This window comes from Terrapene carolina, unplaced genomic scaffold (assembly GCF_002925995.2).
Source record: "Terrapene carolina triunguis isolate 2854851 unplaced genomic scaffold, T_m_triunguis-2.0 Scaffold706, whole genome shotgun sequence".
In the NCBI taxonomy this organism is placed as follows: domain Eukaryota; kingdom Metazoa; phylum Chordata; order Testudines; family Emydidae; genus Terrapene; species Terrapene triunguis.
Genome location: NW_020665057.1, coordinates 7,086,745 through 7,100,450, shown reverse-complemented (window position 1 = coordinate 7,100,450; position 13,706 = coordinate 7,086,745). Strand labels below are relative to the sequence as shown.

The following is a 13,706-nucleotide window of genomic DNA, read 5'->3' as shown; positions in this document are numbered from 1 at the left end:
CAGCAAACTTATTTGAGACCATTACAGTCACAGATGAAGCCTCCACTCCGTTTGCAGCTGTCCCTCTGTATGCTTAGGCATCTACTGAAATGTACCTATCACCCCACACTTAGGTGTTAATATATTTTTATAATAAATTACTGCTACCCATTTTTTTCTGTAATAAATTGAAATATGTCCAAAACAACACTCCAGATTTAAACACCCTTTAAGCACTTGAGACCCCCTCCAAAAAAAGTGTTATTTTAAAAAAAAAAAACATTTCAGAGAAGGGAGAAACTATACTGGACTACTGACTGGAAAACTGTTTAATATATAAAGGCACAGTTCTGCCCTCAGATATACTTGAAGTACAATTGTCTACTATTACAGTTACACTGATGTAATTTAGAGCAAAACTGGGCTATAACCTACTGTCTGTAATTTCCAATATGTAATGCTGTATAAATTCTAGTGAATGGGTGAGGTGAATTCCCCCTTTTCCCTGCCACTCCTGAATCTCATTTTAAGAATAAGTAATCAGGACACTAGAATTTTGGTAGGAATTCTGTAAAATTAAGTAGCATTCAATTAGTGGAAAATATGCATGAGAATATATTTTCACCAATTTTCCAGTACCGTAATTCTGTCTATGTGCATAACTGCCAAGAAATCAAGGTCCTCTGTTAAATGAAAGACCCCTTTAAAGGATTCTAGCCTTCGACCCTTTAACCAAAAACAACTTTAAAATGTGTATTGGAAATGTTCCAGTCAAAACTTTTAAAAGATGTCTGACTAGATATAGTATTAATTGGGCAGAGAGATAAACCCATATACTGCAGACGAGAAAGAGAGAGACTGTTAGGTTTTATATTTAACTGGGTCTGGAATAAACCAGAAATAGTACTTGAGGCACCACAATTTCTATTCTTAAGGGTAGAAGTTTGCTTTTGAAAACACGCTGATCCTCTGGTAGTTTATGATTTAAATGATGTGGTCATTGCCTCTGGTGGAGAGAGGAAAACTATCAGTGTCCATTGATCCTGCAGTTTTGTGAATGATGAAATGTCTAAGAGCGGGCTGACACAACACCGGCCTCTGTCAAGTTGACATGAGTTGGAGACAGCAAGATAAGAGTGAACTTAAAACACCAGAGACCTATAAAATAGCCTGGAAGGCAGAAGTTGCCAGTGCTGCTATCATGCAAAAGCAAAATGTAGAGGCCACATCTGTAGTCACTGAAATTATCTTCTTTGACTTAGCTTCTGTTCTTTCCATACTTGAAAAATGCTTGTTGAAATCTTCTTTAAAAATTTCAGAGCTTCAAAACCTAAACAGGCTGACCAAATAATAGCTGCGTTTATAACCTGAAATATCTCTGCCTCTAAAAAAAATTCTCCAAGGAAAACACCAAGAAGAAACATGCTTTTGGAAATAAAATACTGTTAAAAAATGACATGCTAAATTTGGTACAATTGTGTGCCTGGACCAGTTAACTACTTTATGTGCATAAATGCCACACATTAATTCTTGCATCTATACCACATACCATGTTTGGGAGGAAGTCAGATTTTTGGCTTAGCTGTCTGGATGGCTGAGGAAACTCAGGCTTGTGATCATGTGGCTGAGCTAAAGGAGAAGCCACCTATACCTCATTACATCTAACCAAGGGTGGAAGTACTTGTGGCACCTTAGAGACTAACAAATTTATTAGAGCATAAGCTTTCGTGGGCTACAACCCACTTCTTCGGATGCATGCTTCTCTGAAACCTAACCAAGGGTGAAAATCCTGGTCTCAATGAGGTCAATGGGAATTTTGCCATTGATTTCAATGGGACCAGAATTTCCTCCCAGGTATGTTAGTGAGGGAAGACTTTAAACCTGGACTACTCTGAGCAGAGACAAAGAGTTTTTGGTACAAGTCCTACTTCTTGTTCAGCCAATCGCTAAGAGAAACAAGTTTTTTTACATTTATAGGAGATAATGCTGCCCTCTTCTTATTTACAATGTCACCAGAAAGTGAGAACAGGCATTTGCATGGCACTTTTGTAGCTGCCAGATATGCTAAACATTCATATGTCCCTTCATGCTTTGGCCACCATTCCAGAGGACATGCCTCCATGCTGATGATGCTCATTAAAAAAATAATGCTTTAATTAGACTTGTGACTGAACTCCTCGGGGGGAGAATGTATGATCCCTGCTCTGTTTTACCCGCATTCTGCCATATATTTCATGTTCTAGCAGTCTCGGATGATGACCCAGCACGTTATTCATTTTAGGAACACTTTTGCGGCAGATCTGACAAAACGCAAAGAAGGTACCAATGTGAGATTTCTAAAGATGGCTACAGCACTCGACCCAAGGTTTAAGAATCTGAAGTGCCTTCCAAAATCTGAGAGGGATGAGGTGTGGAGGATGCTTTCAGAATTCTTAAAAGCGCAACCCTCCGATGCAGAAACTACAGAACACGAACGACCAAAAAAGAAAATCAACCTTTTGCTGGTGGCATCTGACCCAGATAATGAAAATGAACATGTGTTGGTCTGCACTGCTTTGTATTGTTATCGAGCAGAACCCATCATCAGCATGGACGCTTTCCCCCTGGAATGGTGGTTGAAGCATGAAGGGACATACGACTCTTTAGCGCATCTGGCACGTAAATAACTTGTGACACCGGCTACAACTGTGCCATGAGGATGCCTGTTCTCACTTTCAGGTGACATTGTAAACAAGAAGCGGGCAGCATTATCTCCTGCAAATGTAAACAAACTTTTTTGAGTGTTTGGCTGAACAAGAAGTAGGACTGAGTGGATTTGAAGGATCTAAAATTTTACGTTGTTTTATTTTTTAATGCATTTTTTGTACATAATTCTACATTTGTCAGTTCAACTTTCATGACAAAGAAGTTGTACTATAGTACACCTCTACCCCGATAAAACGCGACCCGATATAACACGAATTTGGATTTAACGTAAAACAGCGTTCTGGGGGGCCGAGGTTGCGCGCTCCAGCAGATCAAAGCAAGTTCAATATAACGTGGTTTCACCTATTACACGGTAAGATTTTTTGGCTCCCAAGGGCAGCGTTATATCGGGGTAGAGGTGTACTTGTATTAGGTGAATTGAAAAATACTATTTCTTTTGTTTTTTTACAGTGCAAATACTTGTAATAAAAAATAATTATAAAGTGAGTACGGTACACTTTGTATTGTGCTGTAATTGAAATCAATATATTTGAAAATGTAGAAAACATCCAAAAACATTTAAATAAATGATCTACTAATCGCAATTAACTTTTTTAATCACGCGATTATTCACGATTAATTTTTTAATCGCTTGACATCCCTAGTAATAATCTGATAAAGGCTAACCTATTTTATGGAATGGGATAGGGAACTAAAACCAGTTTCAGTTTCGTTAGGTTCTATGGGTCCATTAATACTATGGACAATGCATTTTTCTGTTTAATAACAATCAGTATTTAGTACACAAGGAAATTAACGTGTAAGATCATTGGTTCTCAAGTATAGAAAATGACCTATATCCAGTATTTCTGAAGGATGTAAATCCTCCCTCACCCCCATACACGTAATGCATATGCCAATTATGAAATACAATATGTGGATGGGAAAGAGTGCTTTCTGGAACCCTGCAGTGCTTATTTTACTCCCTGGAGCATGAGAGTAGATTACCCTTATCTTACCATACATAATTACAAAGGATATTAGTAATAAAATTATCCCATCCCCTTTTTAAATCCAGTCCCAGCACTAATTATCTGTGATCTCCTGCAAAAATGAATTTCGCAGTGACTATACATTACACGAAATGGCATTTTGTTTTATTCTTTTTAAGTTTACCTGTCATTAATTTCACTAAGTGATCTCTTACTGGTATCATCTTATTAACAGGCTTAAATAGAATTTTAAAGTCTAAGGGTTTGGGATTTCTTAAACAGACTGATATCCCAATGAAAAAAGAGTACTATTACTCAATAGGAAGATAAATATTAAAGGAGCTTATGACTGAAACAAGTAGAGGAGGTTTTAGTAATAATAATTACTAAGGAGAAAGTGTATTATTTCAGCACAAATCCATTTGGTCTGATCCTACACAGGTTGGGTCTGTTCCAAGTGGATATGGAAAAACATGGTGAGGTGATGAGATTCAGAGCCTGGGCCAACTAAAAGCTTTCATGAAGGCCTTGGGCCAAAATTTGCTCTCATATACAACTGGTATTAGTCCAGTGTAACTCTACTGAAGTCAGTGGATTTACACCAGTATAAATGAGCAGAATCTGGCCCCTTATTTCTCCTTTTGCACCATGGAGCCTCCCCTCTTCTTTAAATAGCACAGCAAGATTTGCTTTTAAGACAGGAAAATGGAACATAGGAAAACACATTATATCAACAGCTTGTTCCTGAACTACATAGGACTTCATGGTCATTTAATGAACTAGGCTGTGAGAATAAACAGGACAATATAATTAGGCCGCTATCGATGCTTCAGTTTGATCTCTTTAGAACAGGGGTGGGCAAAGTACGACCCGCGGGCCGTTTTAATCCAGCCCTCGAGCTCTTGCTGGGGAGTGGGGTCTGGGGCTTGCCCCACTTCAGCTGGGGAGTAGGGTCAGAGACCACTCCGCGTGGCTCCCGGAAGCAGCGGCATGTCCCCCCTCCGGCTCCTACGCGTATGGGCAGCCAGGCTCCGCTCCGCACACCGCCCCACAGCTCCCATCGGCCGGGGACCACCAATTACAGAAAGGGGAACTACACAAAAATGAGGTGGTTAGTTAAACAGAAATTAAAGGGTACAGCACCAAAAGTGAAATCTCTGCAAGCTGCGTGGAAACTTTTTAAAGACACCATAATAGAGACTCAAATGTATACCCCAAATTAAAAAACATAGTAAGAGAACAAAAAAAAGCCACCGTGGCTAAACAACAAAGTAAAAAGCAGTGAGAGGCAAAAAAGCATCCTTTAAAAAGTGGAAGTTAAATCCTTGTGAGGAAAACAGAAAGAAGCATAAACACTGGCAAATGAAGTGTAAAAATACAATTAGGAAGGCCAAAAAATAATTTGAGGAACAATTAGCCAAAAACTCAAAAAGTAATTGCAATTTTTTTTTAAGTACATCAGAAGCAGGAAGCCTGCTAAACAACCGGTGGGGCCACTGGACGATCGAGATGCTAAAGGAGCACTCAAGGACAAGAAGGGCATTGTGGAGAAACTTAAATGAATTCTTTGCATAGGTCTTCATGGCTGAGGATGTGAGGGAGATTCCCAAACCTGAGCCATTCTTTTTAAGTGACAGATCTGAGGAACTGTCCCAAATTGAGGTATCAGAGGAGGTTTTGGAACAAATTGATAAATTAAACAGTAATAAGTCACCGGGACCAGATAGTATTCGCCCAAGAGTTCTGAAGGAACTCAAATGTGAAATTGCAGAACTACTAACGGTAGTCTGTAACCTATCGTTTAAATCAGCTTCTGTACCAGATGACTGGAGGATAGCTAATGTGACGCCAAATTTTAAAAAGGGCTCCAGAGGTGATCCCGGCAATTACAGGCCTGTAAACCTGACTTCAGTACCCGGCAAACTGGTTGAAACTATAATAAAGAACAATATTGTCAGACATGTAGAGGAACATAATTTGTTGAGGAAGAGTCAATATGGTTTTAGTAAAGGGAAATCATGCCTCGCCAATCTACTAGAATTCTTTGAGGGGGTCAACAAGCATGTGGACCAAGGGGATCCACTGGATATAGTGTACTTAGATTTCTGTACATAGTGTACAGAAAGCCTTTGACAAGGTCCCTCACCAAAGGCTCTTAAGCAAAATAAGCTGTCATGGGAGAAGAGGGAAGGTCCTCTCATGGATTGGTAACTGGTTAGGAAACAAAGGGTAGGAATAAATGGTCAGTTTTCGGAATGGAGAGAGGTAAATAGTGGTGTCCCCCAAGGGTCTGTTCTGGGACCAGTCCTCTTCAACATATTCATAAATGATCTGGAAAAAGGGGTAAACAGTGAGGTGGCAAAATTTGCAGATGATACAAAACAACTCAAGATAGTTAAGACCCAGGCAGACTGTGAAGAGCTACAAAAGGATCTCTCAAAACTGGGTGACTGGGCAACAAAATGGCAGATGAAATTTAATGTTGATAAATGCAAAGTAATGCACATTGGAAAGCATAATCCCAACTACACATATAAAATGATGGGGTCTAAATTAGCTGTTACCACTCAAGAAAGAGATCTTGAAGTCATTGTGGATAGCTCTCTGAAAACATCCACTCAATGTGCAGCGGCAGTCAAAAAAGCGAACAGAATGCTGGGAATAATTAAGAAAGGGATAGATAATAGGACAGAAAATATCATGTTGCCTCTATATAAATCCATGGTACGCCCACATCTTGAATACTGTGTGCAGATGTGGTCACCCCATCTCAAAAAAGATATATTGGAATTGGAAAAGGTTCAGAAAACGGCAAGAAAAATGATTAGGGGTATGGAACGGCTTCCGTATGAGGAGAGATTAATAAGACTGGGACTTTCAGCTTGGAAAAGAGTCGGCGAAGATTGAGGTCTATAAAATCATGACTGGTGTAGAGAAAGTAGATAAGGAAGTGTTGTTTACTACTTCTCATAACTCAAGAACTAGGGGGTCACCAAATGAAATTAATAGGCAGCAGGTTTAAAACAAATAAAAGGAAGTATTTCTTCACACAATGCACAGTCAACCTCTGGAACTCCTTGCCAGAGGATGCTGTGAAGGCAAAGACCATAACAGGGTTCAAAAAAGAACTAGATAAATTCATGGAGGATAGATCCATCAATGGCTATTAGCCAGGATGGGCAGGAATGGTGACCGTAACCTCTGTTTGCCAGAAGCTTGGAATGAGCGACAGGATGAATCACTTGATGATTACGTGTTCTGTTCATTCTCTCTGGGGCATCTGGCACTGGTCACTGTCGGAAGACAGGATACTGGGCTAGATGAACCTTTCGTCTGACCCAGTAGGGCCGTTCTTATGTAAATACAAATATATTCATAATATTGTAAATGTGTAATGAACACTGTTCTTTGCTTGAATCATCTACAGAGCCTGCAACCCAAACATTTTGCCACTATGTAAAAGGTGATTATTAGGGCACTACCAAATTCAAAGCCGTGAAAAACGCATCACGGACAGTGAAATCTGATCTCCGCTGTGACATCTGGCGCCCAGCCGGGGGCTCCTTCCCTGCGCAGAGTTTCAGCTGCTAGTCCTGGCGGGAATGGGGAGAGACAAGACTTCCTCTTCTCCAGTAGGGGCTGCTTCCAGGGCAGGTCAGACCCACCTCTGGCTGCAGGAAGCTCAGCAACTCCAGCTGTCAGCCCCCCCCCCCCCCGGACCCCTTTGGGCAGGAGACTGTTGGGAAAACCAGACATATGGTAATCCACCCCCCCATCCTCTGTGACCCTCACTTCTGCGCTGCTGCTAATGGTGGCACTGGCTTTAGAACTGGGCACTCTGCCAGCAGCCTTCCTCTCCGACTGCCCAGCTCTGAAGGCAGCACCTCTGCCAGCAGCGCAGAAGTAAGGGTGGCAATCCCATGACCCCCTTACAATAGCCTTGTGACCCTCCCCCGACCACCTTTTGGGTAGGGACCACCACAGTTACCAACACTGTGAAATGTCAGATGTAAACATCTGAAAACGTGAAACTGACTGATTTTAAATCCTCCTGGTCATGAAACTGAACAAAATGGAATTTGAATTTGGTAGGGCACTAGTGATCACCCACTGTGAAAGTAACTTTAAACAAAAATGAAATTAGCCAGTCTGTTTTCATTGGCTAGTTGAGTGAAATACATAATTTTCCTAAGCGATGCTAAATGCATAACCTGCTTAAACAAACTAACTAGTGAAATTCTTATTCAGTTTTCATAAACCCCATTGTTATTAGAGACAAGGTGGGTTAGTAGTTACCATTTACGATAAACAATCTGTTCCACCTTGTGTTAGTAGTGACGCTCTAAATAGGTTTCCCAGACCTGCAGAGTTCTGTGTAAGATTGAAAGTGTCTCTCTCTTACCAACAGAAGCTGGTCTGATAAAAGATATTACCTCACCCATCTTGTCTCTCTAATATCCTGAGACAACATGGCTACAATACTGCATACTACATTGCTATTAACAGATGAAAGGACATTTTAAAAAGTCCTTTTAATTTATTGGGGCAACTCAACCAAATATTGATGTGAGACTGTTTTCTGAAGTGCAACACTTTGTTTTACAGGTTTTTGTTGTCAAGATCTACATCTAAAGTCAGCAGCAGATCTAAGTCTAAAGCCTCCATTCCATTAGCACAGAACTCTGCATTCAGGTGGGTATGCACTAGTAGAGCCTGATACAGGACTGGAACCATTGTGAAGCTATAAATAATTATTCTAAACATTCCTCCTCACCAAATCGGATTTCTCTTATTAAAGGAGTGGGGGAAACAATGCCACCTCACCACATAAGTGATTCTGACTATTAGAGGGCATAATAAATGTTACTGTACTATGTAACTGGATTTTATGGAGGGATGTTGTTGACCATGATTAACTGCAGGTTAAAAATCTGCAGTCCTATAAAATACAATTTGAATTGTTTGTTATACGTTTGTTATAATAAGTGGTTGCATAATCATCTTTTACCTCAAGAATGAATTTCAAGTAGATCACCTAATTTTTTTTAACAGTAGTTTATCAATATACACTTACTGCCTCTCATGCACTTTGTATTATTGTAATATCTTTTTGAGTCTTTAATGTATTTGGTTGCTCCTCAATTTTCTCTCGCAGTTCAGACCAGTCCCGAACTGAAATTGCTAACTGAGGAAGTTGTGTGCAAGGCTGCAGGAACCGCAGAAAATTTATTTTGATGGCTTACACAATACAGAAAGTGTACTATTTTTTAATGATCCATACTCTAAAGCTGGATACTATTAAATCTCGTTTGCAGTTTTCCTGCTTACGATGGAGTGACTGAAGATCTTATTGAGATAGGGAGATAAAAAGTGATGAATCTGATATAATTTATAAATCTGCAGGGGAGATACCAAAATCTTGACACCCCTTAAATAGCTAACCCCAGCTCATCAGAAAGGTCCCACATCCTCTCCCCTTTTCCAGACCTGGTGACCAAAGCACCAGACTGCCAGGTGACTTGCACACTGAGGTCCAGCACACTCACCAGTACCTCAACCACCATTGCTCCAAGCACTACGCTTCCCTGGCTGCCTGGCTCCCTTGCACTGAAACCTGGACACGTGAAAACCCGGACAGCGGGTATCTTCTTGGGGTTGGACATCGCAACCTGCCTGCTCCTGTCCTGGACAGTGCTGCGACTCCGGCCCGAGCTGGTCCTCGTGGCAGGCCATTCCCCTGGTGTGCAGTCCGGAGACCGTAGCACCCAACACACCCACCAGTTTGCCGCCCCTGCACCGCGCAGCTGCCCCTATCCAAAGGTCTCGAGGCACAGCTGCTCCCCGCTTCGCCCCGGAGCCCACCGCTCCACCTCTAGCTGCTACCTGCTGTACCCACTCCCTTCACTGTGGGGCGGAGGCCATATACCCCTGCGGCCAGGCACTTGGGCTGCATTGCCCCATGCTCCTGGGCGGCACCGTGCCTCCTCCCTGGTACAGCTGTGCATGGGGTGACCCTGCTGGGTCTGCCTGTGCCTGGTGCTGCACTTGTTGCTGGGGGGAGAGTGGAGAAACACCAACCTGCACCAGGGTTAGCCCCAGGTACAGCCCCCCCCCCCCCAACGCCCCCCCCCCCCCCATGGCGCTGCCGCCTCCCCCCGCCCCGGGGACAGCCCCCACCATGGCGCTGCCGCCTCCCCGGGGACAGCCCCCCCATGGCGCCGGGGGAAGAGACCAGCGGCTGCTGTCTCTGTTAGCGGCTGGTGCCTGTTGCTCTGGGGCGCGGCTGCCCTGCCCTGTCCCCGAGGCGGGGAAGGTGAAACTGACCCGCTCCTCTGGCTGCCGGTGTCTGTGCCGGGCTCCCGCAGCTTCCGCGTCCCCATCGCACCCGCAGTCTCCGGGCGGCAGCAGCCCCGCCATGGAGCCCATTCCCCTCCGACACCAGCGCCCCCTGCTCCCGGGGGCAGCCTGGCCCGCAGCGCCGCCGCCTCTGCCCGGCCGGGGGGCGAGCCCCAGCGCGCCGCTCCGCCGCACAATGCCCGCCGCGGCCGCTGCCTGGCAGGGCGGGTCTGTGCGGTCACGGGGTCTGGGGGAGGCGGCGAGCGCCAGCACGGGGTGGGGAAGGGCGTGGGGCTGGGACCCGTGGGGCTGGCTGGCTGCGTGAGGCAGAGCGGAGGCAGCACGTGTCTGCGGGCGGGAGGACCCAGCCTGGGCGTGCGTCTGGCTGAGGAGAGGGAGGTGGCTGGGATTGTGTACGTGAGGCTGAGCGGCGGCGTGAGCGTTTCTTAGAGGCTCGTATGTGTGAGCGAAGGGAGGCTGAATTTTTATATTCCAGCACTGCCAGTAGGAACACAGAACTAAAGACAAAGCGCCAGAGCCCTTCCCTGCAGGATCGAGCTAACTCCTACTGAGTTCAGGGGAAGCTATTCACATCCTGCTGTAGGGGAGAATGGGGCCCTGACAGTCAGAATTTAAGATATTGTAATCTGAAGGCCCCACTGGACACTGGGGCTATTTTATTTTTCTTGTCACCGTTTTAATATTCTTCCCTAGATTTCCCAAACTTAGTCCACACACTGCTGGTGGTGGCGGCCACCAGATCATAAGCTGGAGAGCTGAATGGTTATATGGTGCAACTTGCTACTCCTTATTTCTAGCTTCTAAATTCCAATAAAAGCCAAAACCATATTAAAAATGTTCCTGTCACCTTATCTAAGCAATGGCTGTAGGCAGGGCCGGATTTACAGTTTACACGTCCTAGGCACAGCATCTTCAGCACCCCCTGTCCACAATTGACCTTCCTGTATTCAGTAAAAAATGAAACTTCTAACCCACTTTTAACTTTTAGGCGCCCGTAGGATGCCGGTGCTCCAGGCATGTGCCTAATTGGAAATCTGGCCTTGGCTGTAGGGAGCTGCAACAGTGATCTTGCATGATCGTGAATGAGAAGGGAGATGGTCTGTTGTTTTGACAAGGGGGTGTCGGTGTCTAGGGACCAGCAAAGTATAACATTTTAATGAAACCCTTCCTCACTGTTACAACGTTAAGCAGTTATGTATGATCCAGGCTTTTGTGTCAAGGTATTGATGGCCACTTCCATTGTAACAAGCACCATTAATATTTTAAACTTTTTATTAGAGCTAGAAAAATCAGTTAAAGCATTTGAAATGTAAAGTATTAAATAAAGCTTTTGTTTTTAACAATGTCCCTTATTCCCTTTCCTTTTAGATGCATATAGTCTTTTATACAGAGAAAACTCTGACAGTCTTTTAAATGGTATTACCTATTGGATGCTTTTTTAATGTTAATTTAGATGGTCTGAAACTGTTGTTGTTGGAGTTCGGTCCTGTTTTCTCTCTCTTTTTCTCTCACACTTCTCCCCCCAAGAGAAAATGCAGCTTCTGCTTTTAGCTGTCTTTCTGGTCACAGGCTCACAGCATTGTTTGAAAAGGTGGAGTTGTTTTGATGGCTAAGCCAGACTCTTAAGGTACATCTACACTTGGAGTTGGGGGTGTAATTTCCTGTCTGAGGAGTCATATCTGCACTAGCTGATGGAACTAGCGCTGTAAAAATATAGCATAGCAGCAGAGGGTGCACCCAGGGATGTTTTCAGCATTTTGGATGGGATTATACTTGGGGTGGCTAGCCCCTCCCAGAGCTAGCACAAGTATGTCTCCTCAAGATGGGAATTACACCTCCAGCTCAAAATGTGGACATACCCTTAGACAGAAGGTAAAAGGAGAGTGACAAGAAAAAGGAGAAACAAATGAAAGTGGTGATGTCATCTGGTTCCTTCTTTCTGTCCCTGTGTGTTCAGGACATCTTTCAGGATCAGTATGATGAAGGCCCAACAGTGTCATTGACGATCCCAGCAGACAGTGGGGCTGCCAGCCATTATGGTGAATCTAGCTTCCTCCAGTCCACCAGTCCTCTTCCTCCAATTTCTACAGTCTTTCAGCTCATTTTCATGCCAACCCATGACTTTCCCAGGAGTCTTGCAGACCGCTTATCATAGTTCTTTTAATCATGTAATAAATCCAGTTTGTGCCAGTCTGTTTGGTTCCGACTTTTGCTGACTTTTATGAACAATTTTATATAACAGGCTGAGTTGGACTTCTGTTAGCTGGGACCCATTTAGGGTTACAGGCCTCTGCACAATAGATCTGTACAGTTTTAAACAGGAGAATAGGTGATTTACGAAACAATTTCTGAGTTAAAATGTGGTCTGTGCTCTATTGCAAGGAACTCAGCTGAGCAGCAAGTAGAGTTATTAGTCATATGCCACGACTGTTCATTGTTGATTTCTTTTCCCACACAATTTTACTTTGTACTACATGAGTGCCATAAACATAACTTTTTTTGTAATTGATACAAAGTGAATTATGTTATTTGTTTTAATACAATCAATACAAAGAAAGTTTAACTTCAAACACAATAGATTATAAAACTCAGGGAGAAATACGAGGTCATAGTTCCTAAAGGAACGATAGTTGGCCACAGTTCACACAGTATGGATCGTGTATGTGACGGTAATAGAAATTTATTAGTGCATGACTTTTGTTGCACAAAAATTTATAGATAACATAGAACAGGTACATACTGTGTGTAGCATATTGTGTTGTATTTATAAATAGCAGGTATTACTGTATATGGTTTTAACACCTTAGACCTAAATTGATGTCTTGTTTACATGGAAGAGTTGTATTTGTCAAATCATAATCATTTTAAAAATAAATTTCGTTCATAGATTTGTAGTTTCCAAGGCCAGAAGGGACCATTATGATAATCTAGTCTAACCTCCTGTATAACACAGGCCATAACATTTCCCCAAAGTAATTCCTAGAGCAAATCTTTTAGAAAAGTATCCAGTCCATACTGGGTCAGGCCAAAGATACATCTAAGCCCAGTATCCTGTCTTCTGACAGTAGCCAATGCCAGGTGCCCCAGGGGAATGAACAGAACAGGTAATCATCAAGAGCTCCACCCCCTGTTGCCCACTCCCAGCTTCAGGCAAACAGACGCTAGGGACACCATCCCTACCCATCCTGGCTAATAGCCATTGATGGACCTATCCTCCATAAACTTATCTAGTTCTTTTTTTAAGCCTGTTATAGTCTTGGCCTTCACAACATCCTCTGGCAAGGAGTTCCACAGATTGACTGTTCATTGTGTGAAAAAATATATCCTTTTGTTTGTTTTTAACCTGCTGCCTATTAATTTCATTTGGTGACCCCTTTTTCTTGTGTTATGAGAAGGAGTAAATAACACTTCCTTATTTATTTTCTCCACACCAGTCATGATTTTATAGACCTCTAGCATGTCCCCCCTTAGTCGTCTCTTTTCCAAGCTGAAAAGTCCCAGTCTTATTAATTTCTCCTCATACGGCAGCCGTTCCGTACCCCTAATAATTTTTGTTTCCCTTTTTTGAACTTTTTCCAATTCCAATATATCTTTTTTGAGATGGAATGACCACATCTGCACGCAGTATTCAAGATGAGGGCGTACCATGGATCTATATAGAGGCAATATGATATTTTCTGTCTTCTTATCTAT

The 13,706-nt window shown here is 43.0% G+C and overlaps 1 protein-coding gene across 1 annotated transcript in view; it reads right to left on the bottom strand.

Annotated features, from left to right (window-relative positions):
- The window catches only part of FAM241A (family with sequence similarity 241 member A), a 31,190-nt gene extending 20,982 nt beyond the window's left edge, over positions 1 to 10,208 (bottom strand). Inside the window, exon 1 of the mRNA XM_026659871.1 lies at positions 9,981 to 10,208. Coding sequence (XP_026515656.1) covers positions 9,981 to 10,082 — 102 coding nt within the window. The 5' untranslated portion in view covers positions 10,083 to 10,208. The remainder of the gene's footprint in view (positions 1 to 9,980) is intronic.
- Positions 10,209 to 13,706: the final 3,498 nt, after the last annotated feature.